A 26,853-nucleotide genomic window follows, 5' to 3' on the forward strand; every position below is an offset into this window, starting at 1 on the left:
TGACTAATTTTAATATTATATATATAATATATATATTCTCATAACCTACCTCAAAATGAACCATTTAAATAATATTTAAGGAATAATATTTAAATAATATGACTAATTAAAAATTAAATTTTATTAAATTTTAATGAGTTTTAAAATAAATTCCGATACACTTTTAACCAATTAAGTTATAATAAACTTTAATTGTGTTTATCTCTTTCTATTTTTAATTAGTGTGTCATTTTGGTAAAGAGGTTTTTGACTGATGAAAAATGCTTTTTGTAAACTTAATAAATAAGAAATTCCAACACATACGAAATACAATATCTTAATTAAATTTCTTCTAACAATGCACCTAACCCACCAACATACCATATACTAATGACGACGCACCTACATACCATACATACCATATACCAATGACACACCTTTAAATATATCTAAATTAACTTTTAAAAATATTTTAAAATACCTTTTTTTTTAACACTTAATTAACATTTAAAAACTTTAAAACTACCTTTAAATAAATAAATTCTTATTAATATCACATTTAAAAAAATAGGAGTTGGAGAGGGTCTTGTCTAAATATTCTGTCTATTTATATTACCCATAAGAATTTTTTTTACAAATGGTTTTTCACCTTATAAATTAGTGAATTTTTTTCCCTTTTTGGTATTTTATGGTCTTATAAGGCCAATTTTTTAAAAAAAAAGATATATAGTAAAATACATACTTTATCCCATATATTTTTTACCATCACATATTCTTCGAGAAATTTTGATTGTTCTATGAAATCTGAACATAATAAAATAGATAAAATTCGGGTTACCCGAGTTACATTAGGGTAGCTCAATCTCCAACGTCTTATATCAAATTTTTAAATAAAAAAAAACAAAATAGTATTAAATTTTCATGTTAATAGTGCAAGGGTAGGCAAGAGGGTTTGAATAATCCCAGAGATAAGAATACAGAAAAAAAAGGTGGATTAACATATCAGAATATAGTGTTGATGAGATTTATGAAGGTAGCTGTGAGAAGCTTCACCAGAATGATGAGTTCATTTCATTTACAAACACGAGTTTTTAAAGGAAGGAATCTGATACCTCATCCACTGGGCCTGCCTTGGCAGCTTGGCACTTTCAGAACTGTTGCTTTCAACACGGCAATGAAGGTTGAACTGGTATTGCATGCCATTCCTTAGATTCTTTCATTAAAGTTGGCCCCTTTCCCTAAACTGAAATGCAACAATGAGCACAAGAACTATACCATCTATGAAGAAAAAGACATGGCTTCTTCCAATGCCGCCATAAAAAGGTTACAAAAATGACAACCAGAACAAGCAAACACATGGTCTGATGTTGGCTGTCTCAATACAAGTCCAACGACCTTAGAAAGAGGTTTTCACACCCTTATCTCCACCCCCCTTGAGGGCCAGCGGTGGATCGTCGGCCAGCGTGGGATCTCACGATCCACCCCCCTTGAGGGCCAGCGTGAGATCTCACGATCCACTCCCTCGTGGGATCTCACAAATCCACCCCCTTGAGGGCCAGCGGTGGATCGTCGGCCAGCGTGGGATCTCACGATCCACTCCCTTGTGGGATCTCACAAATCCACCCCCCTTGAGGGCCAGTGTGGGATCTCACAATCAACCCCCCTTGAGGGCCAGTGTGGGATCTCACAATCCACCCCCTTAAGGGCCAGTGTCATCGCTGGCACACTGCCCAATGTCTGGCTCTAATACTATTTGCAATAGTCCAAGCCCCACCGTTAACCGATATTGTCCGCTTTGGCCTGTTACGTATCTTCGTCATCATCATGGTTTTAAAACGTCTTTTACACCCTTCGTTTCACTCTCCAGCTTGTATGGGATCTCATACATCATGGGAAAGCATCAAATTCATAGGAATCTGGCAGAGTAGTTTCCAAATCCATAATCAGTGGAAACAAGTAACCAATCAAGGGATTTGTCACATCAAGACCTTTTATGCTCAGATCTATGATACATCAATTATAGAACAATTCCCACAACCATGTTAGAATTCTTGCACCATAATCTCATACAAGTCCAAATGGAAAGGAAAAGACATGATCAGAGTCTGCACAACAAGGCATCAGCATAAACACCATTAGCATCCAATGAGCTAACAAGGAACAGTTCTATCTTATCCAGAGAAGAGCAACTTTGAATTGAAAAACAAGAAGAGAAATACGGTAAACAGCATAAGAAATAGCAAAAGATCGAGACAGGAAACAGGAACTGAGTTTCAGTTTAAGAACCAAGAGATATCATAATATTGAACAAAACAACACCAAGAATGGGAAAGTTCCAAAAGGAGATAGCTTAATCAATACTGGTAATATCATCTACATAGTTTGAATATAGCATTCCACTAAATCCGTAGGAGCTCAGAATTTATGATCCTATCCCATAAGTAGTAACCGGATAATATCATCTGGTTGGGGGAAAGATTTAGAGCTGCAACCAAACCAAACAATACCATAACTACAAGAGAGTATGAATAAGAACAGTTTCAATCAAAACTACACTACAATACAAAATCATCTTCAATTTTTTTTCCCAGAGAAATTCTCATCTTCCAAAACGAAGCAGAAAAAAGAAAAATGGGAAGAAATTTGTGTTATGCCTTTGCCCCCTAATCAAGATGCAGACAGAAACACAAAGGGGTCCCAGATGGTCAAAGAAACGAACTGCAAAAGAGGTTCACTGTTCCCAGTTGTCCTAGAATTATAAACGAACAACCAACAAGGGTGGGAGCGCTGGATGCAGAGGTTTATCGACCGGTTCGTGTTTTTGTGATACAAATCAGTACAAATCCCAAGAAGAGGTCGATGAACCGCTGCCTCCACTGACTCTACCTCCCATTGAATCAAAGAAACACAACAAATAGCAGGGGAAATCAAAAACACCCAAACCATCAACAAACGAAATCAAAAATTTCAAAAAGTTTGGGCAGATCTAAAACAAGAAATACGAAAAAGAAAGGATGAAAGAGAGAGAGACCCCCTTCACATCTGAATGAAAATGATTGAGAAATATGTGAAAAATGGGAAGCATCGCCATTGCCATCAGTTATAAGTTCGGAAGAGAGTTTGAGGAATCGCGGAAAGTTGCGGACTAAAACAGATGGCTGCGTAAGGGGAAGGAAAAATCTGAGGGGAAATCGGGGGCTATAAATGGTTGAAGAAATGGAGGTGAGTGAGTGGTGCGGTTTTGTCGTCGTTCTTAAAGGAAAATAAAATCAACGGCTGAGAATGGCCGGCAAATAGGTCGCCGGCGAGAGTCGACGGCAGATTTGAAGGCCGGAAGTGACGGACAGTCCAATAATTCTGTAGCAGAGTACTCCCCCCAGTCCCTTCTTTCGCTTTATGGCTAAAATCTATAGATTCGGGTCTACCTTCTCTATTCGATCCTAGCCATTTAAATTTTACTATATCTATGATTAAAAATTACAATAAAATACCTAAATTTCATCTATTTACTTTTATTAAATCTTAATATTAATTATTTTTTAGAGATAGATTGAAAAAAAAATTACTTTTAAATTTTGAAAATCTTTCTTTTGGAGTCATTTATTCGACATTTCTCTGATATCATGTTAGACGAACTCGACTCTCCATAATGATATGATATTGTCCACTTTGAGCATAAGCGCTTATGGCTTTGCTTAAGACTTCCCAAAAGACCTCATATCAGAGTATTCTTTGATTATAAACCCAAGATCATTCCCTAAATCAGTAGAGGTGGGACTTCCACCCTCCAACCATTATAAGCTAAATTATTGTTGTTCAATTGATATATATAAATAATAATAATAATAATTAAAAAAGAAAGGCTTCCATGTGGAAAATGATAAATAATTGGTGAGATTAATTTGGGAAGACAAAAAGAAATGGGTTTGTGGGAGACAAAATAATCGTACATAGGTGTTGGAAGCACATGGCTTCGCTATCGTAGACAGCAAGATGCATGAATAAAAGTTCGCGGTCAAACATATTTGACTTAAATACTTAAATATATTGTCGGGTGAAATCTTATAAATTTTCTTCATTAAATATTTTTATTTTTCGATTCAATACTGTATGATTAAAATTACCGTCCTACATTTAAAAAAATTAGTCTAAATATAGTTATTATCATCTATTATTTATTGGGTTTAGTAACGAATGAATTAACTAAATGGATAATATTATCCAACGGAGATTTACCGTGTGGATAAAAACATTAAAAAAATTGAATTAGTTAATTAATTGTTTTTATTTATTAATAAAAGGGAAAAAGTTTATAATAATGTAAGTGAATAAAAACATTAAAAAAGAAAAGGTTTGGGGAATCATAAAGCTTTGCCGTGTACCAAAAACAAGACCCCACCGACCCACACGCTTTCTATTTTTAAGACATATAAATTCCAAATCGTCACCGCCAATTTCCTCCTTCAGATTCAAATCAACCACCATTTTCGCTCGCCATTGTTCTTCCTCCTCCTCCTCCGCCGCCGTGCCGCCACCACTGCCGTTTCCTCGCACAATTTATTTTTCTGTGTACGTCAATCAATCGCATTGTTTCGACATTGTGAAATCCGATATGGCTGCACTCGCAGTTGAGCAGCTAAATCAATTGCGCGACATTTTTGCACGATTCGACATGGATTCAGATGGAAGCCTCACGATTCTTGAACTAGCAGCGTTGCTTCGATCCCTCGGTCTCAAGCCCTCCGGCGACCAAATCCATGTTCTTCTCGCTAATATGGATGCGAACGGAAATGGCTCTGTAGAGTTTGATGAATTGGTGACTGCGATTAGGCCGGATTTCAACGAGGAGGTAATGGTAAATCAGACGCAACTTCTTGAGGTTTTCCGTTCGTTCGATCGAGACGGCAATGGATATATAACCGCCGCGGAACTTGCGGGATCGATGGCGAAGATGGGACAGCCATTGACATACAGAGAGCTAACGGAGATGATGAAGGAAGCCGATACGGATGGCGATGGTGTTATTAGCTTCAATGAATTTGCATCTGTAATGGCTAAATCCGCCTCTGAATTTCTAGGGCTTGCAATCGCTTAACTAGGTCAGAATCGTTTCTTCTTAATCTTCTACGCCTTCGAAATGTGAAAACTGTAATATAACCATCAGAAGTTTTCCCCACCCTGATCTAATTAACAACTACCGCCGCCATGATCTTAGAAAATCGGAATAAATTAGCGTTTAATAATCGAAACTTGTGTGGACTCGACGGTTTTTTCATCTGTTTTGATCCTCAACAAACTATAATTTCACTTTTCGTCTTGTTTTTTTCTCACAGGCAGATTTTTGGATTTTGTTGTTTTAATTTTTCTTGATGAAAGTTCCACATCTGCTAATTAAAAAAAAAAAAAAAATTGAACCTTAATTAAGGGGAGACTTACTTTATTCAAGGGGAGGTGTTGGATGATGAAAGTCCCTTAAGAATGATTATAATCAAATAATACTCTCTCCATTGGAATGAGACATTTTAAAAAAATCCAAAGTAAAGTCATAAGAGTTTATGTTCAAAAGGGACAATATCATACCATTATAGAGAGTTGTGTTCATAAAACACTATCAAAACAAAATCCCTTATGTTCAAAACGAGACCTTTTAAAAAAGTCCAAAGCAAAGTTATAAGAGTTTATGCTCAGAAGGGACAATATCATACCATTTTGGAGAGTTGTGTTCGTAAAACACTATTAAATCAAAATCTCTTATTCATAACTCCATTGGCTGTCGTCTTTAAATTGAAGAAAAAACTGAGACAAAAGAGTCCTTTCAAATACCCAGTAGCGATTGTTCCTAATCTCGATTATTCTTACGAAAATAATTGTCTATTTTAATTTTTGGAATTAAATAATTAAAATTTTATGTATTATATATTTTATATTTTTATAGATAGAAAAAATGAAAATATTAAATATTAACATTTTTTTATGTCAAATTATAAAATGAATTAATATAATTATTTGGTCTATCAATTTAAAAACTGCGTAATAATTCTTCAAATTTGATAAATTTGTTTAATAGCTTATAGACATTTAATTCTTTTTTGTTTAACTTCATCTAATCTTATTAGCTTATAATTAAAGAATTGGAAGTTCAAATTAAATACAATATTAATAATATATATATATATATATATATATATATATATATATATATATATGCAAGGAAAATTAGTGAGGTAAATATAGACTTTAAATGCTATATTACTAATTGTATTTTTTAATACAGTTCATATTATTTTAAAGTTTTTGAGATTGATTTCTATAATTTAAATAAATCTCACAAATTATATATAAAATTTGTACTAATCAACCAAAAAACCATAATTCCATTAAATTATTAGAAAATAAACTAAAATAATAAGAAAAATAAAGCAGATATATGAGATTTAATGAAATAATAATAAATAATAAAGAAAGGAAAGAAAGGAAAAGAAAAGAAAAAAGAAAGGCCCAGATGAAGTGGTTGAAGGCCCAGATGAAGTGGTGCAAGGCCCAGGTGAAGTGGTTGAAGGCCCAGATGAAGTGGTGCAAGGCCCAGGTGAAGTGGTTGAAGGCCCAGATGAAGTGGGGTGGGGGATTCCGTAATTTGACCAAAGAACCAATTCTGGAATGCCACGAGGCACGAAGATCTCTGTCAATGGCGTAATATATCAAACATTTAGAACAAATAACAGACGACCCATCCTAAAAACAACTGGCTTTAAAAAAAAAATAAATAAATAAATTTTAAATTACCAAAAAAGCATCCAAAGTTCCTACCTTCTCACGCGCTATTCAACCGCGTGACTACGCTACTCTCCCTTCAACCAATCAGCGCTAAAAAGGGCAAAGCCCACGGGTCCCACGTGAACCAACTTATTCATTTCGTTGCACTTTTTCCACGCTCATCGTTGGCGCGTAGCCCACGCATTGGTGCCTCCTTTGCCCTAATCTCCTGCGAGCGAGATCTTTCTCTCTTATCCTGAAGAACCACAATAACCTCTGATAAAAATGCATATATCAACAATGCCCTTCCCTCCACCTCGATCGCCTCCTTCGATTCCGATCTTCTTCTATCGGTGGGATCGCCGTCGTCATTTTCCGGTTTTGCGTATTTATTTTTTCCGTTGGCTTCTCGGGCGCCGTAAGTTCCGATCTCCTTCCTCTTCCTCTGCATCGTTTGTCTTAAATTTTCCAGAATTTGTTTGTATTCTTTATGTCCGCGGTTGGGGTTCTTTTTTCCTCTGATTTTTGTGTGTCTGTTGTTTATGTTGCAGTCTCGAAGGTTCGATATGGAGCCGATGGACATAGTTGGAAAGTCTAAAGAGGACGCATCGCTTCCAAAAGGTACTTGCAATTTCCGCGGTGGTTTTTGGTGTCTTTTTGTGTTTTTTGGGGGTAATTTCCCCCATAGTATATTGAATCTTGATGTGATGATTCATGGACTAATTTGGTGTTTCTTTAACTATAGAACAATAATTTTGATTTTTCGGATTCTCTGTAATTCTTGAAGGAAGTATCGAATTGTGGGTTCAAGTCGATGTCTGGAAAATTTATATTTTGTGGCTTGAACGATTATGGTACCCGTTAATTATCGTTTCCACTAGAGAAGGATTAAGCTTGGTGTTTAGTTATTTTTTCTTGGATTCTTTTTTTTTTTTTTTTTTTTTTTGCTCGACCCGGTTGCGGGGCGCGGCAATTTTTGGTGGGAAATTGAAATTAGATAATTAACAAGAAGAGTTCATGGAAGAAAACCCTTCGCATGTTTTTCTTTTCAGTCTTTCTGTGGGGTTAAGCGAGTGACTAGTATGCCGCATGCCATAATTAAATCTGGATGCCTGAGTCTCAGTTCATCTGTCCTCACTGTAATGTGTTCACGTGCTGTAAACATAGATTGATTTCTACGGTATCATTCATGTTTTTAGCTTGCATCCCACTTCTGCTACATGAATTACCAATTGCCGAGTTTCCAAAACTTATTTTAAGTATTCTATGTAAGATGGTAGAGTTTCCAAAAACTGTCGGCTTGTCTTTTGTACTGCAATTTCATTTTACTTCGAGGCTCTTCCCCTTTCTTCTTTGTCCTTTGCTGCTTTTGAGCCAGTTTTATTTTCTTGTTCTTGTTCAGCTTTCAAGCTATCTTCTTTCATAAGAAAGTAGCTTCTGTGGCCACTTTTATGTTTCCAAATGTTAGAGGTTCCTCTACTCCGTGTCCTTTTTCTTTCAGTTTTCTTAGCTTAGATGAATTGGTTTAAACTTTCATATGATGTATTTTGGTGACATAATATGGCTCCCTTCCTTTTACAAGAAAAGTAATTGGACATCATTTAAATGCTTGTGCAATTGCTGAAGTTTGTCTTGGTTTTGGTTTGTTCTTGGGATTCAAATCTTCATTTTTTTGTTCAAGGTTATAGCGTTTTCACCAGTTGACCTATGCTTAGGGTAGCAAGTGTTTTTGTTTTGTAAACCATAATTTCGCATTTCCCTTTCTTTGTTTAGGGTTGTTAAATTTATCTTCTGTTTATTTTTTCTTTTTCAGCGACTATGACCAAAATTATCAAAGAGATGTTGCCCCCTGATGTACGGGTTGCAAGAGATGCCCAAGACCTTCTGATCGAGTGTTGTGTAGGTGAGAATATCTTGATTTGCCATTTTCGTTGTATATTTTAACATTTTATGTTAGTGTCCGTTTATGGTTCTATTATTCTTCCAACAATAATGGCCAGTAGTTGTCTTCAGACATAGCTTTTTGTTGTACTATTTTATTGTTAAGTTGATTTTTTGTTTACTGTTGTCACCATTCCCCCTACCCCCCCCCCCCCCCCACACACACACACACACACACACAAGCCAGCTCTTTAAGGTGGTGTCTGGTTTTTATTGCTGACCAATTATCACTTCTTACTCAAGAATTGCACTCTTTATTTTGGTGTTCTTGCAGAGTTCATAAACCTTGTATCATCCGAGTCTAATGAAGTTTGTAGCAAAGAAGAAAAAAGAACAATTGCACCTGAGCACGTGCTCAAGGCTCTTGAGGTCTATGGACTATCCAAGTTTCCTTTATATTCTTAATACATAGACTTTTATGTGTTACTTGTTATTATGTTTTGGGATAGTATACGCTAGCATTTCTTGTTTACCATCCAGCTCCGTGAAACTCAAAATTTCCATTCTGTAGAAGTTGATTTTATTATTGCTTGATACAGCTCTACAACTTAAGTACCAAATCATAAAATAAATGAATGTTCTTCAGTGAAGTAATAATTTCAGTGACCCAACCATACCTTACCAATAATATGCTCCTTGTCTATTTAATTGATTTGCTGTCCATACCATTCTGATCATGCAGTCATTTTAACCCTCTTTTTTTATTTTCTTGTTTACTTTAAGCACCGCTCATATCTTCCTATCTAAATCTATAAATATTTTCAGGACAGAATTTATTTTGAATCTACTCTGTCTTCTTATATAGTTGACCCCAGCATGGGTCAAACATTAACTAGCTCTGACAGAAAATAGTTTCCTGCTATTTCATAGAAATGGAGAGGAGATAAATCGCAATATATGTTAATAATGTCATGTGGAGTTTGATTGCATTTAAGAACACTAGGGTGAAAGTCCTTTTTTAGCTGGAACTTTTCGTTCTTGTGTTTGAAGAAGATTGATCTACAGCTTTTGCTTGGCTACTTCTACATTATGTCTGCTTTTGGACTTACACGTATGTTTACATATATGATCAGGTGCTTGGTTTTAGTGAATACATTGAGGAAGTTTATGCTGCATACGAACAACACAGGCACGAAACTATGGTAATACTTCGGTATATTTGCTATAGTTCCTTTTCAATGAATTGATTGAAGTGGCTGAGCATATAAAAAATTTCTGTGAGGGAGATAATCAGCATCTATCTTAATTTGTTCCTTAAAGAGGATACTTCTCTATCGTTCTCATAATTGGGTTATAAAATTTAGTTTCAACTCAACCATGAGTGTCTCAAGACAACTCAAAGCACTAACATTTTTTCTTTTCTCTGTCGAGAAATTTCCGCAGCAAGACTCGTTGAAAGGTGGAAAGTGGAGTAATGGAGCTGAGATGACCGAAGAAGAAGCTTTGGCTGAGCAGCAAAGAATGTTTGCGGAGGCACGTGCAAGAATGAATGGCAGTAACACTGCACCGAAGCAACCGGAGCCTGAGCAAAGTTTAGAGAGCTAATTTTAGGATCTTTATTTTCTTCAACCATAGGCAAGATTCCTTGACCCTTCCATATGTGCCTCAAATATGCCGTGTGCATATGTACAAAAAAGAAATGATTAACCTAGCTACTCTGGGCTCTGTGAAGATGCATTGTAATATATATCCATATTTGCGGATCCATGTCTAGTTAATACAAGTAGTGACTGTTTAAATCTCTCGCTCTCTCCCTCCGTCCCCGATATACTATCTCATCAGGTCTACTGATGAGACCTGGCTTTCTTAAATCTTCAAAACTTAATTAAACAGAAGATGGGGTCTCGAGAAGAGTGACTATTAGATATTTTTGTTGTATGACCCCGACAAGCATTGTGCGTCATTTTCATACATGGATTTGGATATGATTCTCGTTAGCTTGTCTGTTGTGAACAGCTATGACTTATGCTTGAGTGTGGCTTTTGATGCCATCGTTTCAATGTTGGTGATTCAAGTCAACCAAATGCCAATCTCACAAGAAAGTAACACAGGCATTGCCTCTCACTCTCTCTCACCTTTTACTTTGAAGTCTCTCTCTCTCTTACTTTTTAATTTGAAGTCTCTCTCTCTTATGTCTATCCGTATCAGTTGGTGGATCAGTCTATGTTTATTTTGTCAGGTTTCTCTTGCAGGCACACCAATGAAGCTTGAAACTAGAATTAAATGATGAGAGCCCCACATAGCAAATAAAAGGGAAGAAACCACATTCTCTCTATTATACACTCCTCTCATTCTCTCTCCTACTAACCAACCTTCTAAAGAATTGCCTTCCTTTCTTCCCCCTGGTTTCTCAGCTGCAGACAGTAATGGCTCAGGAGTTCTCATCCAGAAGGCACTTCCATTGGACAAGGAAGGTCAGTAATGAAGAAGAAGACGATTCCACCTTCAAATCATCAGAATCTGCCACAGAAGAAAAGCAGGAGAACGCCAAGTCCATTTTACAGGAGCCACAGGAACAGCAGCAGGTACGAGCACAATTGACCAGGAGGAAACTGCAACAGCTCGCTGTCTCTCGGTTCCGTTCGGTTCTCACCGCCCTTGGCCGCAACCGCAACCCACAACTTGGTCTCCGTTCTCGAGTGATTGGAACATTATTTGGTTCTCGCCGGGGGCATGTACACTTTGCATTTCAGAGAGATCCCAGTTCACATCCAGCTTTCTTGATTGAGCTTGCTACACCAATCAGTGGTCTGGTGAAGGAAATGGCATCTGGACTTGTTCGAATTGCGCTGGAATGTGATAAAGAGAAGGATGTGAACAAGAAACCGGGAAGGAGACTGCTTGAAGAGCCTGTTTGGAGGACATTTTGCAATGGGAAGAAATGTGGCTTTGCTTCAAGGAGAGAATGTGGACCTAAGGAGTTGAAGATCTTGAAAGCTGTGGAGCCAATTTCCATGGGCGCTGGCGTCTTACCGGTGGACGAAGGCACCGAAGGCACCGGTGGTGGCAGTGGGGAAGGAGAAGGTGGATCAGATGGTGATATCATATACATGAGGGCAAAGTTCGAGAGAATTGTAGGCTCAAGGGATTCTGAAGCTTTCTACATGATGAACCCAGACAGTAATGGAGCTCCTGAGCTCAGTATCTATTTGCTAAGAGTATAATTTGAGCAACCATGGAAGGATTGATCTAAATCACTACTCAAGTTCCTTCATTTCAGCAGCAGCAGCTCAGCTAAAGTCCAACTCCATGTGCTGTCGTTTCTTCTCTTTTTCATGTGCTGTACTATGTATCATTGCCAGTTTAGGTTTCTTTCTTTTTGCTGGGTGTGGGGGGATACATTACAAGACGATGGTGAAAATGACTGAGTTTTTGACAAGGGAATGGCTGTCCCCTTGGTCCTTCCCGAACTGTCCTAGCTATTTTTCTTCTTAGGGCTCCTTCGATCAAAAGTCTGAAGGTGTAAAGTATAGTTTCTGTTCATTCATGATTAATTACAATTACCTTAAGAAAAATTTGTTTGATTTTTCCCAGAATGTTTCTCATCTTTACTGGCTAAATCTCCATCCTACAGGACCAACAGAGGCCGTGTTGTCTTGTCCAATTTATGATATCATAAAATATGTAATGTTATTTGGGCATGTGATGTGATGATGCAGCCAAATGATTAATTGGCGTCACATTCAATTATGATTGTTCTGTTTTCATATTTTAAGGATTGCTTCTTCAACTTTCAAATATTTTACTTTACGCATTCACCGTCATTCACCGTCATCTTGTGTTTGAACTTCCAAACTAAAGTTATAATGTACGAGACAAAAAATCAAGAAGATCCTTGTTTTCTTCAAACAAAAGATCACAAAACTATATTAGGGTTGTCTTCTTTTATCTCAATCTCAATGTGAGATTATACGTCCGATTGAGAGAAGAATGAAACATTTTTTATAAGGGGTGGAAACTTCCCCTATGTTTTAAATTTTTTTAGAGGAATACCAAAAGAAAAAACCCAAATAAGACAATATTTGTTTGCTATAAGTGGGATTGAGCTGTTTCAAATGGTATCAGAGCCAGTTACCGGACATCTAAACGAAATATTCCTTATAAAGGTGTGAAAACATCTCCCTAGCAAACACGTTTTAAACACCTTGAGGAAAAATTTGAATAAGAAAGCCCAAAGAGACACCATCCACGGTTCCACTCTCAACTATGTGGTTGCAACAAGGCCTAAAAACTTGAGGTTTTAGCCACATTTGGATCATCTTCTTTGTTAATAGCTATAATCATCATATGATTACAAGGATCCCTTCTCTCTCTGTACCTAGAAAGAAGCCAATGATCTTGTATTTTACTTCACTTTTCTTCTCCTTCCAGCAGTATTCTTCTTTTTCTGTGTAGGCCGACTACCCATCATCTTACCATCACCAACTTTATATTATGTTGGTCTTAAAGTGAAGAGCATTCAATCATTACCTGGCCTCATAGTTGCCTCTAAAATGATCCCAATACAACTTTTTGCAAGACCCAAATCATGGAAGTCATAAAAAGCAATATTTATACATTAAAAAAACTTCACAGTCCTCTTCCCAAAAGCACAGATGCGCCTTTCTTTTTTCCCCTTTTCATTTCTTGACTGCTTTTCCTTTTCTTTTTTCCCCACTTTGGAATTTGGTTCTTTTGAATTACTAAACTCTCCTCCACAGTTCTGGAAAACTTTTCCTTCCATGATGGTCAGTTCGGACATATGAAGAAAGTGTGGAGTTTCTGGCCACCACTTTTCCTAGTTTCAAGGCTTTCCTCACTCTGCCTTTTGCTACTTTATTCATTGGCAGAGGAGGGGGTTTGGCTCATAGATGGGTCAAAATCTAATTCAAAAGATTATCTCTTAACAGAAAGGAAAACCCATTATGAGTTTTGATGATTGCTTATCATTCTTCAAAACATTTCAAAATCTTAGTGGCTGCTCACATCATTTCTCTCTCTAAACTACAAATCTTTTGTTTCAACAACGTCAAAGAAGTTAATCCCATATCAGTTTGACTCATTAAGCAGCATTGAAATGAGAAAATGACACATGGTCCTTCTACCTTTGTCTTTGCCTGTCTTGGAAATATAAGAAAGTTAAGAGAAGTGTCGTCTTTGTAGATAAAAACCGACACGTCAGAAAGTTTGTTTATTGAGCTTTGTTAGAGCAGTGTGAGATCTTTTGTTAACGTTTCTTGAGTCCAGTTATAATCTGAGTATTTGGCAGTTGGTGGGTCAGAGTGGAGTTTAATGAACAACAGGATTTTCTGAAAGTTCTTCTAATTCGTCTTATAAGACAGTTTTATGGATAGAGAGTTCATTAAAGAATGTTTTGTTTAAGGTGAGTGTTTTTAAGCACTTGGAAAAGTCATTGTTTCACAGAGATTTGATATGCTGAGTTGCTGCTAAGAAGCAAAGGAGCAAGTGAATTCGAGCCAATGAGGATCAAGTTGTGTTGTGAGCAGGTGTAACAACACAAGCCTACTGCTACTAGATATTGTTCTCTTTGGGCTTTCCTTTTCGGGCTTCCCCTCAAGATTTTTAAAATGCGTCTGCTAGGGAGAAGTTTTCATGCCCTTACAAGGAATGGTTCGTTCTCTTCTCCAACCAGTGTGGAATCTCACAATCCACCCCCTTGAGGGCCCAACGTCCTCGTTGGCACACCGCCTGGTGTCTGGCTCTAATACCATTTGTAACAGCCCATACCCACCGCTAGCAAATATTGTCCTCTTTGGGCTTTTCGTTTTGGGCTTCCCCTCAATTTAAAACGCGTCTACTAGGAAGAGGTTTTCATATCCTTACAAGAAATATTTCATTCCTCTCTCCAACCGATGTGGGATCTCACAGTAGGTGATAGATGACTTTTGGCAATTATCTCTACTTTTGGCAGTTATCTCAAAATCGATCTGAAGGGAGCAAGGCACACAGTATAATTGTTAACTTTTGGCATACCATAGGCATAACAAACTCTTTTGGCAATTTGGAGGAATTTCAAGTTTCTCTGCTATACTTCTTAATGATTACATTGTCATATTATATATATAGCCGTCATATTTAAGTTCTCATCTTTAGGTACATTACATGAGAGGGTACCCTTGAGAGACCTCTCTTTCCAATGAGCATTGCAGATAAGTTCCAAACAAAAACAGCACTCCTGTTTCACTTCGTACATACAAACAAACCATGTAGCCATAAACAAAATACTGATATTTCACAGAGTTGAGAGAGAAATAAGGTTGAAACTTATCACTCATGGGGGTGTTTAATAAAACCCAGATGATACCACAGACAGAGCCAACAGTTGGAAGATAACTCGTGTAATATGTTCCAGTTAATCAGTACAGGGATTTTAACTACCAAAGAATGAAACAATATGCAACATAATCTCTATAGAACAGAAAAAAACTAAGGAAATCTACCGGCTATCACTAGTGTACATGAAAAAATCATCAGCTGAAGCTGAAGTGTTACCTGGCTGTGTCAGCATTCTGTTTCTTTCTTGTTGTCAGTCTTCTTTGAGTTCTACAATTCAAAAGCTATGGCTTCTGTCGAGAAAAACCTGGCTGTGTGGTTCAAAACAGAAAAATGAGATGAACAGATATGATGATGCTGAACGAGTTGACTTATAATGTCAAAAGAGAAACTGTACCTGACGAAGCATAGAGGGAGCAGCAGAAGGAGGAGGAGGAGGCTCTGCAAGTACATGACTTCTGGTCTTCCTTCCATTTAATGTGGCAACAGATGGACTATTAGCTGTTGTTATGTCCCAAAAGCTTCGTTTCTTAGCTGTTGGAGCTGGTGATTTGAAACGGTACCTGGGGCTCTTCACTTCACCTATGCTTGGCTCCTCCTCCTTTGGTCTTAAGCTAGTTCTTGTCCTTACCCTCTTTACGCCTTCTCCTCTCACCAACCCTGCTGTTTTCTTGCTTTTCTTCAACAGCTCATTGATATGATCATCTTTGTGCTTTAACTCCACAATGTGCTCTTTCTTTGCCTTCTCAAGCTCTGCTTCTAATCGTTTCACTGTTCGGCGAAGCTCTCGAACAGACGTTGGAGGAGTTAGAACAGATGTGGCTGAAGATGGGGTTGGAGAAGCCACTGCAGCCAGGGATTGGGACTGTAAAGTAAGCAACTTCCGTTGTTGGTGAGCCAACTGCACACGCAATTCATGATTTTCTTTCTGCAACGCAAGCAGTAGTTTAGCCTGATCCAATTCAGATTCCGGTGGCTTCATTATTTCCTCTTCTGCAACCTGCATTTATATGCATGATTTAAACAGTAAGTTTAGGACACTCTAAAGAACCATATCATATGAGGTGTACTGATCTCAAGAAGTTTGTTGGTCAAACCTTAGTTCTGATCTCTTTAGCACGATCAGCCCAATGAAGTGTATTTTGGGTTTCACCAAATGATAAGTCGCTTGGGCTAATATTTGCAATCATCACAGTGTTACAAGCTCCTCCTAATGAATCCTTCAGAAGTTGTGTGAGTTTTGAATTCCTATAAGGTATGTGCTTCTTTCCTTCCACAAGGGCATTGATGCAACTACTTAAAGCGAGTAGTGATCTGTTTATGTTTGCTCCCTCAAGAGATCTCAATGTTCTTTGATCTGTGGCAAGTGCCCTCTCTGACCCGGCGAGATCAATCAATGAGAGCTTCCCTACTCGGTTAACGATGTTCGTTCCACCGTCTTCGGCTCGATATTCAACTGTAACCTGCATTTTGCAGGAGCATAGAAACGTGAGGAAGCTTTTGTTGAGGATTGTTGGTGGGAAGTTTACAACGGCTAATTAAAGAGATGATCGTGGGTTTATAAGTAAGCAATACACCTCCATTAGTATGATGCCTAAAGCCATGAGAGCTAATGCTAAAAGTGGACAATATCATACTACTGTGGAGGGTCGTGGTTTCTAACAGCTTTTAGGGAAAATCTTAAGCAAACCATGCAAGAGTTACCTGCAATATAGCATGGGAACGGGAAGAAGTTTCGTTAACTCGGGTTGGTTCGGTTGTTCGATTTTGGTTTCCTCGTTGAAGCAAGGCCATCACCTGGAGAGAACCCAGAGAAGTGTGAGAAGTCCCTTCTCTATTTCACAAAATATCAAAGTTTCAAAACAACAAGGGACTTAGAAAGTTACTTCATCTGTGGAGTAAGCTCTATATTGTGTAATACCAGCTGCAACAATGCCCTGGAGTATTTGGAATAACCATTTAGCTGAACGGCAATCAAGACGTTTCAAGTAAAAAACATAGTGCAGCTCTCATAAGCTCCAAAATTGGATGTATTTGTCCAAAGATTAGAGTCATTAAGATGAACCATCTAAAGCCCAAGCTCACCGCTTGTAGATATTATCCTCTTTAAGTATTCCCTTTCGGGCTTTCCCTCAAGATTTTTAAAACATGTCGGCTAGAAAGAGGTTTCCGACTCTTATAAAGAATGGTTCGTTCCCCTCTCTAACCAATGTGGGATTTCACAATCCACCCCCTTCGAGCCCTAACGTCCTCGCTGACACTCATTCCCTTCTCCAATCCCTTCTCCAACCGATGCGGCATCTCACAATCTACCCCCCTTCGGGGCCCAACGATATAAATGGTATCAGAGCCAGACACGGAGCGATATGCTAGCGAGGAAGTTAAGCCTAGAAGGGGGGTGAACATGAGACGGTGTGCCAACGAGGACGCTAGACTCCGAAAGGAGGTGGATTGTGATCCCACATCAGCGGGAGAGGAGATTGAAGAGGGAAATGAAACATTCTTGATAAGGGTGTGGAAACGTCTTCTCAACATACGCATTTTAAAAATCTTGAGAATAAGCTAAAAAGATAATATCTACTGTAAGTGAGTTTGGGCGGTCTATATAGTACAATGCATATAAAAAGTAACACAACCAACGGACAAGGGGTGACAGTCAAAAGCATTAAATTCATGTGCAAGTCATACAACGTACGACACAAACCTGCTTGTCTTGTCTGAGAACTAATGGCCTTCCTGGGGACAACAAATCTCTGACTGTTTCATTGTAAACCTCAATGTAAGAGAGGTGGACCGTATGGTTCCCATCGCAGCTCCTCTGCCTAATCTTGGTGAAGAGGTCTTTGATAGCCAAAACCATAACTCCAGGGCTCTCAACCGTTCCCAGCATTGTGTATGTCTTTCCAGCCCCAGTGGCACCATAACAGAACACAGAACCATTCCTTCCCTGCAGAACTGCTTCTACAACCTCTGCTGTCCTGCACATTCAAATAGGTACCCTTTTGAAACGTAGATATTAAGCTTTAAAATGCAACACAACCCATAATCAGTAAACGCCAATTCTTTTCTGATGAACTTACGTGGTGGCATAGACCTCTTGCTGATTGGTGGTGTCCGGAAATGAAGCGTCGAAGCTAAAATGACGCCCACGAAGCCTCTTAAGTCTCAAATAATCATTCTCATTAGCAAACTCTGTCAAGTAAAGATCTCTTCCATTCACTATTTTAACACAACACCTTGAACCCACTTCCTTTTCCTTCTTAGCCATTGGCCTTAGCCTCACAAACACCAAAATCCGGCTTTCTCCCAATTCCTCCACTTCTTGCAATTTCTTACACCCCACATTCTCCATCCTTTCCACTACAGACATCGAGTGCCCTAACGACAATTTCCTCGCGACATTCGTCGACAAACTCGGCTTTTTCGAGCACGAAAACCCGACAATCCGATCAGCTCCAACCACCACATTCTCCTTCACTTCACTCATCGGCAGCTGGGGTAGAACATAAGCTCTGGCAACAGTGGAATTAGGCATTGCATTTTCTCTCATTACATTCTCAAGCTTTGGCTCACCAATTAGAACTTCCCCTTTTGGTGACGGCCTCTTAAGAGCTGCAGAAGCAAGCTTCTGCTGCTCGTACAAAAGGGTTAATGCCTTCATCTTCTCTTTTAATCCATGGTGAAGACTTCTAGGTGGAAGATTCAGCTGCTGTTTATCTTCTTGACCTGGAACTGCATCAATATATTCTTCGTTCATGATCCGAGACCGAGTCGAAACAGGCATTTTCCTTGGATTTTTCTCAATACCCTAACATACCCAGAAGAAATTTACTGGATCAGCTCGGAAAAACTGCCGATAATCCAAATGGGTATGAAAAAAAATCCTGGAAAGTGAAAAATTCTGCGGGAAAAACGAAGAACGAGCTCACGGAAGTAGAACTATGAAAGAAAGGGGGAAAATGAAGAACGAGTGATGTTACTGTTAGAGAATCTGGGCCGTTGATCTTATGGCGATGGACGGTTGATACTGAACCGGGAGTAAATGGGGCACTCCACTTTTTTGCTACTTCCAATCTCCGTCCCGGCAGAGTGGAGTGGATGGAGCAATAAATGGAGTGGCGGTAGAGAATTTTGCCCTTGGACAATTTTGAATTTATAAGTTCGCAACGGTCAAATTTTTGTCTTTAGATCCGAACCGTTTGTTACCTTTGAAGAGATGTGGGGTTGGCTTCGAATGCTTCTGTCTGCATTGGATTACACTTTCGCGCTTTAATTTAAATGAAATTCGAAATATTAAAGACAAAATGTTTTTCTAATGAAAAGTGGAGTTCTACGGTGAAGCTAAGGTGCATCTACTACCATGCATCTCACTTTGGTTTAGTGTTGATGAAGTGATTTGGGATAAAAAAAAAATGGACGGTGGAGATTTAAGTATAGAATATTTTTAAAAATTCATTAAAAGTTAATAGATATTATTAAGATCGTCCTGGTGAATACATGTTTTAAATAAGATATGCGTAACTTTAAAATAAATAATTTTTAATATAATAAAAAAAAAAAAAAAAATTAAAATTTTGGTTTAAGATAATTTGGAGGAGAAAGAAGTTTGGGATGATCCTGACGTTCAGGGTATTGAATGGCTAAGATTCATTCAAAACGCCAATTTGAAGGGATGCAAAATTAATGATTTAATATATATATATATAAATCAAGGTTCCAAGACACAGCCTTTCTCTAAGCCCGCGGCAAGAACCATGGCAACCAAGCTCATCATTCTCTGTTTGCTTTTGTCGGTATTGGGCGTAACCGCCACCGGACCCAAGGTTTCATACGCAAAAAAAATGGACCCCAAGAGCCTTAAAATGGACAGACACTTCCTGGTCCATTTCCATCTCTATTGGCACGACACCGTCAGCGGCGGCAAGCCCTCCAGCGTCGCTGTTCTGCCGCCACGCAACAAGGCCACCGTCTTCGGTCAACTCAACTTGTTCGACAACCCTTTGACCATCGGCCCCGAACCCAGCTCCCGACGGGTGGGTCGCTCCCAAGGGATGTACGCGGGGACGGCCCATGACCAAATCGGACTCATGATGGGCATGACCTTCGCCTTCACTACCGGGAAATACAATGGCAGCTCCTTCACCGTGTTCGGCAGGAACGCCATCACGGAACACGAGCGGGAGATGCCGGTGGTCGGGGGAACTGGGAAGTTCCGGTTTGCTAGAGGCTATGCGTTGGCCAAAACTCATCATTTCAACCCGGACACGTTCGATGCAGTTGTTGAGTACGATGTTTATGTGTTGCATTATTAAAAATGCCTCCACTTAGTACACCTGCGTTTTTATTATTATTATTATTATTATTATTTTAGGAAATTATGTTTGTATTACCAACTACTTGTATCCAATGCCTCAAATAACAACAACCATTTTTTGGCTGCCACGTTTTGTGTCTTTCATAATTTCTATTTGATACTCATCTTATAATAAATATAGAGTTACATGAATAAATTGGGATTATATCGTAACATTTGAATGAGAGCAATTTTAAAGATATGATAATTAAAAAAAAAAAAAAAAAAATTGAAGTTGATACCCATAGTTTATAAGTAATCATATGTTGGTCGCTGAAAAAATTAGTATTTCAAAGCATACATGCGTTCGTGTGAATGAATGAACGAGACAAGGTATCTAGGAATGTCGAGATATTAATTTTTGAATATTTATTTTCCTATTGAATTTAATTACCCCTCCTTTTCCCATAAGAATCCAATTCCCCCTTATCCCATGCTACCAATATATATATAATCTCTCTCAATAAAAAAAAAAAAAAAAACAATTTTTTCAATATTAGATAATAAAAATAGTACATTTTTAAATATTTTTTTTTAATATAAATAAATCATATTAATTAAGCTATTTCAATTTTTACAATAAACCATAAAAATAAAATAAAGTTAAAATATTGCAATTTTTATATTTATTAATTAAGATATATTTAGATTGAAAAAATATTTAAAAAATAGAGTTTATATATTTAATATCTAAAATTATAAAATTAGTTAATGAATTTAATTAAAAATGAAAAAAAAAAAAAAAAAAAAAAAAAACTTGAATTTAATTATTGTTTAAGAATAGGGAATTTAGGGTTTGGGGCGAGAAATGGGTGAATTTGGATGCGTCAAAATTGATTGCATCCGTGTGGTGAAAAGGAAGGGATTGTTGTAATCGCGTCCATTTCCTGTCTCTGTTGTTGTTCTTCTGATTCAGTTGCCTATGGCGGACGCTACATAAGCAACCAATTACGCTCTTCTCCACTGAACCCACTTCTTCTCTTTCTCCCTTTCTACCTCTCTGCGTGGATTCTGGTAATTCCCATGCCAAAATATTCGCGGATCCATCGCTAGGTCTTCATGGATGCTCGCCGAGGCTCCCGCATCGTCAACCCCAAAGTTCGTCAGGTCGGATTCTTCACCCTCGACGCTCCTAATTCCCCTGACCGTTCCCTCTCCGGTCCGCCCAACTGTGTCCCTTCTCAACAATCCCTCTCTCCTCCTACCAATTCCTTGTCTCCGGTTATGATCCCCCCTCCCCGTCATCTCTCCGATAACCTTGCCTCTCGCTCTGCTGTTCTTCCTGTTCCGGCTCCTGCCAATTGGAGGAATTCTGCTGATCAGATTCCTGTTGGCAGCTATAACCCTTCCGAGACGCTGCTTGCGACGTCCCCTATGGCGTCGCCTTCCAGTAGAATTGAGGACGAAGAGCTGGAGATGTCGGAGGATTCTTCCACCTCCGTTTGGTATCGCCGGAGTGGTTCTGGGAAGATTGCCTCGAGCTTTCCTGGGGTTGGAATCCACATGGCGGCCAAGTCGTCCGAGAACTCGCAGGCGCTGCCTCTTAAGACGTTGGAACCTAATAAGCCTGCTGGAGTTTCAGGTGACGTTGCATGCCTTTATTGGATGGAATTTCATCTCTACTCTTTCCCTCTTTTTCTTTGATGCAGGGGGGGTTGTTAATGTCTGTGCTAATTTTTGGCTTGTACCTCTCTTTTGTTGAGGTACAACATTCTAATGCAGTATTGACTTTATTCATCTAATTGTTACGTTTTTTGCTGTACGTTTCTTTTTCATTTCAATTGGAAGATGGAGATTGTGGCCGTGTTTTCATTTCCTGCACTTTACTGAATCCATTCTATGTCTTCTTTTATTTTTTTTCTTTATTTGTTTGGATACAACCAGTCCTTACTTGGGTCGCCTAGAAGCTCTCCTATGTTCAATAAACAATTTTTTTATGGCCACCTCTTCAGATTTAAGGTCATAATTTCGTGGTTTAACGGTGTTAGAGCTATTTTTTTGGTGTATATGGATAGAAAGACACTAGAATTTTGATGCGTAGTCGAAAAAGAATTGAGGGGAAGGAAATGAATTTTGTGGAGTCTTGAGGAAGAAAGAAGAGTTGAGTATGAAAAAAGCTTGGGCAATATAAGAACCATTAGAAGAGAAGTTGCAGAAAATTCAAAGAAAGGGATAGGGAGGGGTGTACTTTGACACTCACGCACATCAACCTATTTGGGTGGTCATTTGTCTTACTTTTCCTTTAAAGATGTGTGTAATAGTTGTACCCTCTAACTGCAGCTCAATCTGTTTATGTGCCCCCCTCAAAATTGTAGTAGATGGCGGACCTTGTAGAATGGTTGGAAGGTGTAATATTGGATTATTCTTATTTTCTGTTGTTTATTGCATAAAACTAGCATATACAACAGTAAAAAAAACATTAAATAATCCACTTTTGATAGGAATTTGTCAATTCTTTTCTGATTCTGACGTGCTTGCATGATCTGGCCGTAGTACCCAATTTTGTACTCCTTCGATATTGATGGCCCAAAGAATTCTTGGAATCAAGGATTAGAAAAGGAAAAAAAAAAAAAACAATGAAATTCTACATGGTCGTGAACATGCTTCAATTTGCTTTCTGTCACTGGGATTATTGATTTCTCATTTCACTGCTCTTGCAGAAAAGAACGGAGGGGCATCCACGGAGGTACAGAATCGACAACCACCATCAAATTCGAAACCCCTGAAGGCAAAAACAACAAAGGCTGAAAGACGAGCTCTACAGGAGGCACAACGAGCTGCAAAAGGTTCAATTTCCATTCCAATCATTTTAAATGTACTTGGAGCAATATTGTAGTGTTGATTATTCAGAAAAACAAATCTGGCCAGCGAGGAGGCACTCTTTTGAAGTTAAAAAATGTAGAGCGTTTAGTGGGTTCAATTTAGTGCATCAATAAATCGGAGTATTTGTAGATATTGATAATTCCTTGTCTTGTGCACTTAAAAATTTCTAATACCTGGATTAGCTAATTTCATGAGTAACTTTTCAATGGGTCTCACTGTTTCCTTTTATTTGTTTATTAATGTTATAGAAAATTTTGCAAGAGCTTTTTATATAGTAGTTAGTTCATATGTTTATTTATTTATTTATATATATATTTTGATATATGGTTCATTGGTTTAATAAAAGGTGAGGCGAATAAGTCAGGTAATGCTCCTGGTAAAGCTGTGAAGCAGTCATTGGCTATGAAAGATAACAATGCGACGCCTTCGGTTGCACCTACTGACAAAAGAGGAGGTGATCGCACACTTGATAAAGAAAGGAAGAAAGATGCTCCCCCTCCACGAATGCAGTTTGATGATAAAAATAGGGTAGAAAAGGCTAAAAAGCGAGCAGTTTTCAACCAAACTGAAGCTAGAAATAGGGTCGAATTATTTCGCCATTTGCCACAATACGAGCAGGGAACTCAGCTTCCTGATCTCGTGTCAAAGTTTTTCCAACTTGACCCTATTCATCCTGCCATTTACAAGGTGCTTTTTTTAGTGGGGTGGGGTGGGGGGGGGGGGGGGGGGGGAATAATTTTAATTTACTCTTGACTGGAGAATACTACAAGCATGGAATCTGTTTAGTACAGAAGAACTTGAATTAAATAGGATAATTTGTCCATGCTATGAAGAATACAAATAGTAAGTCCACCAGAATGCAAAACCTTTACATGATTCTTACTTTTCCCAATTCAAAAGAAGAACTCATAGCTTTGCCTGTTTGATTAGGACTGTTATGTTTTCTGATCCAATATTGATGACTATTGACTGTAATTTTATTTTTATGGACCTCATGCACCCACAACATGGTGATTTGCACGAATGGCTTCTTTATATGCCAACATTTTTGTTATTTTATAGATGAAATAATTAATTAATTGTCTTTACTTTATGCTTATCCATGATAAATTTTTTGACTATTGTTTGTCTAATTTAGTCACATATTGATACTTTATCAGGTTGGTTTACAATATATGGCCGGAGATATATGTGGAGGCAATGCTCGTTGTATTGCTATGCTTCATGCATTTCAACAGGCTATCAAAGACTACTCAACTCCGCCACAGAAGGTTCTGGGTAGAGATTTAACTGCAAAAATTGGTGGCTATGTGTCATTCTTCAACGAGTGTAGGCCACTATCTGTTAGCATGGGAAATGCTATTAGGTTTTTGAAAAACCGCATTGCCAAATTACCATTGAATCTTCCGGAATCTGAAGTAAAAGCTACACTTCGCTCAGATATCGATCGCTTTATCAATGAAAAGATTATAATAGCGGCTGAGGTCATAGTTAGACATGCTGCTACTAAAATAAGGGATGGAGATGTTCTTCTTACATATGGATCATCGTCTGTTGTAGAGATGCTTCTATTACATGCCCATGAACTCGGAAAAGAATTCCGTATTGTGGTGGTGGATTCCCGTCCAAAACAAGAAGGGCGAGCATTGCTTCGTAGGCTCATAGAGAGGGGCCTAAATTGTACATACACTCATATCAATGCTATTTCTTATGTGATGCATGAAGTGACGCGAGTTTTTCTCGGGGCTGCTGCAGTATTATCTAATGGAACTGTATATTCAAGAGTGGGAACTGCAGCTGTTGCCATGGTTGCTAATGCATTCCGTGTTCCAGTCTTAATCTGCTGCGAAGCTTATAAATTTCATGAAAGGGTACAGCTTGACTCAATATGTTTCAATGAATTAGGTATATATTATCATGTTATCTTCTCCCGTATTTCCTTCCAGAAGAGGGAAAATGGACAATGTCTAAGCATTTTCAAATTTTGCGCAGGTGATCCAGATGCTATCTCAAAGGTTCCCGAAAGGAAGGATATAAATTATCTAGATAATATGACTGCTAAAGAACAATTGCAACTTCTAAATTTAATGTAAATCAATGATTTGACTACGATATACTATAACTAGTTATTGTACCTGGAAGTGACGTATTCTAACTTTGTGTTGTACTGTCTCAGGTATGACGCTACTCCTTCAGATTACATCTCAATGATTGTCACAGATTATGGCATGGTAAGTTTGGTTCAATCGATATACCTCTCTCTGTCTCAGGCACTTGTTCAGATACGTTCCTTTATTCCTGCTTGTTATACTTGGGATGGTTCCTCTATAATATTTTCTTCCCATTCTTTAGAGGTGTAATATTTGGTGCATGTCATTTTTTTTTTTGTTTCTCCATTTCCTTGATAAAGGTTACCCACTGTCTGTATTTTCTAAAGCTGTTCTTAAAATTTTAGAAAAATTTTGAAAACCAAAAATAGTAGTTTTGAGCGTCCTTTTAAGCTCCATTTGAAAACCATGATTAAGGAACGATGAGAAAAAATGAACAGCAAACCAAATGGTTATCAGCTGATATCTTTTTACTCCTACAGTTTCTTTTGTTAATTTCTCTGTGCTGATTGATTCTAACTTCTATCCAGGTTGATTCTAACTTCTCTCTGCACTTCTTCTTCCTCTTATCTCTCTGTTCATATATTTTTAGCATCTCTCCCTTGTCTATTTGCACACTGACACCCCTTTTTATAATGTAAGAGTTGATGTTCAGTGGTCGAAATTGAGACGGTAAGAGTTTTGGGTTTTGCAGCCTTGAGTAAAAATTGTTTCTTATTGTTCTGAACTGTAGATCCCACCTACAAGCGTGCCGGTGATCGTGCGCGAGTATCGGAGAGAGCACCTATGGATATAAGGAGGTTGAAAATGACCCTTCGTTTTGGAAGGATGGTTTACTTGTGCTAGGATGAATGATAGATGTTTATTGCATGTGACCGTGCAAGAAATGGCCGAAGCATGCTGCAAGGAGTTTTTTTTTGAATCACAATCTGGACTTAGATACAAACTTTTGGCTTTTATTATGCCTTACTGATTCAAATTTTGATTTTGGTAAATTAACGGTTAGCTAAAGAGTGCGATATTGTTGCCTCTCCTCAGAGTTTTCCAGGTGGTGTTCTTCTGGGAAAATATACCATGGCAGAGTAAGGTTTGAAAAGGTCGATGTTTATTGGTCGGTCGGAACACAATAAATAAATCATCAACTTTGTAGAATTTATTTGAATCAATGAATGAGATTTTAATTGTTCCTTTATTAGTCTAATGGGAAATTTGAAGGAAAAAAGATCATGCTTTTAAGTTCAGTTCTACAATCTTTCACTTGTGTTGCAATGTCTTCCGTACATGTGATTATAGTTTTATAATTCACTCATCCTAAGAAGTTGGTTCCTTTTATTATTATTTTTTTAATCCGAATGGGAAAGTTCAGACATATTGATATTGAAATTAAAGCATCCATTCAAAATATTCATTTGGGTTAAACACGCGCATTCGAAATATTCGTCTGGATTGGTTTAAACACGAGTACTCGAAATATTTGTCTGGGGTGGTTTAGACACGGTTTATAGCACTTGAAATATTCGTCTGGTTTAAGCACGCGCACTCGAAAGATTCGTCTGGGGTGGTTTAGACACGCGCACTCGAAATATTTGTCTCGGTTGGTATAAATACGTTGTCTCGGTTGGT

At 38.1% G+C, this 26,853-nt stretch overlaps 5 protein-coding genes, 1 long non-coding RNA gene and 1 pseudogene across 9 annotated transcripts; 5 read left to right on the plus strand and 2 right to left on the minus strand.

Moving 5' to 3' along the window:
• Positions 1–948: 948 nt before the first annotated feature.
• Positions 949–3,427, minus strand: LOC147787367 (uncharacterized). Its single transcript, XR_015413644.1, has 2 exons — positions 3,011–3,427; positions 949–1,895 (listed from the first exon to the last, which is right to left on the minus strand). It is a non-coding gene; the product is annotated as an uncharacterized LOC147787367 (long non-coding RNA).
• Positions 3,428–4,437: 1,010 nt separating this feature from the next.
• Positions 4,438–5,222, plus strand: LOC111780462 (EF hand calcium-binding protein family). The gene has a single exon (XM_023660883.2). It carries the CDS (start codon positions 4,592–4,594, stop codon positions 5,072–5,074), a length of 483 nt encoding a protein of 160 aa, XP_023516651.1. The 5' UTR covers positions 4,438–4,591; the 3' UTR covers positions 5,075–5,222.
• Positions 5,223–6,979: 1,757 nt separating this feature from the next.
• LOC111780397 (protein Dr1 homolog) lies at positions 6,980–10,414 on the plus strand. 2 transcript variants are annotated; one of them, XM_023660778.2, is made up of 6 exons: positions 6,980–7,150; positions 7,284–7,353; positions 8,546–8,635; positions 8,948–9,042; positions 9,747–9,815; positions 10,045–10,414. In XM_023660778.2, the coding sequence occupies exons 2-6, from the start codon at positions 7,299–7,301 to the stop codon at positions 10,216–10,218; spliced, it is 483 nt and encodes a 160-aa protein (XP_023516546.1). In that variant the 5' UTR covers positions 6,980–7,150; positions 7,284–7,298; the 3' UTR covers positions 10,219–10,414. The 2 variants fall into 2 exon arrangements, with proteins under 2 accessions (XP_023516546.1, XP_023516547.1); XM_023660779.2 differs by having other exon boundaries at positions 6,984–7,150; positions 10,057–10,414.
• Positions 10,415–10,570: 156 nt separating this feature from the next.
• On the plus strand, positions 10,571–12,363 carry LOC111780395 (protein MIZU-KUSSEI 1 pseudogene; annotated as a pseudogene). 2 transcript variants are annotated; one of them, XR_015413769.1, is made up of 2 exons: positions 10,571–10,724; positions 10,853–12,363. The product of XR_015413769.1 is annotated as a protein MIZU-KUSSEI 1 pseudogene, transcript variant X2 (transcript). The 2 variants fall into 2 exon arrangements; XR_015413768.1 differs by having other exon boundaries at positions 10,866–12,363.
• A 2,550-nt stretch (positions 12,364–14,913) lies between these two features.
• LOC111779734 (kinesin-like protein KIN-8A) lies at positions 14,914–19,067 on the minus strand. Its single transcript, XM_023659855.2, has 7 exons — positions 18,027–19,067; positions 17,651–17,924; positions 16,833–16,883; positions 16,651–16,743; positions 16,044–16,409; positions 15,344–15,946; positions 14,914–15,257 (listed from the first exon to the last, which is right to left on the minus strand). The coding sequence occupies exons 1-7, from the start codon at positions 18,728–18,730 to the stop codon at positions 15,231–15,233; spliced, it is 2,118 nt and encodes a 705-aa protein (XP_023515623.2). The 5' UTR covers positions 18,731–19,067; the 3' UTR covers positions 14,914–15,230.
• Positions 19,068–19,666: 599 nt separating this feature from the next.
• On the plus strand, positions 19,667–20,349 carry LOC111780663 (dirigent protein 22). The gene has a single exon (XM_023661129.2). The coding sequence runs from the start codon at positions 19,701–19,703 to the stop codon at positions 20,256–20,258; it is 558 nt and encodes a 185-aa protein (XP_023516897.2). The 5' UTR covers positions 19,667–19,700; the 3' UTR covers positions 20,259–20,349.
• A 748-nt stretch (positions 20,350–21,097) lies between these two features.
• Positions 21,098–26,382, plus strand: LOC111779810 (translation initiation factor eIF2B subunit delta). The gene is made up of 7 exons (XM_023659969.2): positions 21,098–21,881; positions 22,960–23,085; positions 23,469–23,809; positions 24,283–25,027; positions 25,115–25,211; positions 25,299–25,353; positions 25,964–26,382. Exons 1-7 carry the CDS (start codon positions 21,359–21,361, stop codon positions 26,024–26,026), a joined length of 1,950 nt encoding a protein of 649 aa, XP_023515737.2. The 5' UTR covers positions 21,098–21,358; the 3' UTR covers positions 26,027–26,382.
• Positions 26,383–26,853: the final 471 nt, after the last annotated feature.

Source organism: Cucurbita pepo, chromosome 18 (genome assembly GCF_057944985.1).
Source record: "Cucurbita pepo subsp. pepo isolate OVF chromosome 18, ASM5794498v1, whole genome shotgun sequence".
Lineage (NCBI taxonomy): Eukaryota > Viridiplantae > Streptophyta > Magnoliopsida > Cucurbitales > Cucurbitaceae > Cucurbita > Cucurbita pepo.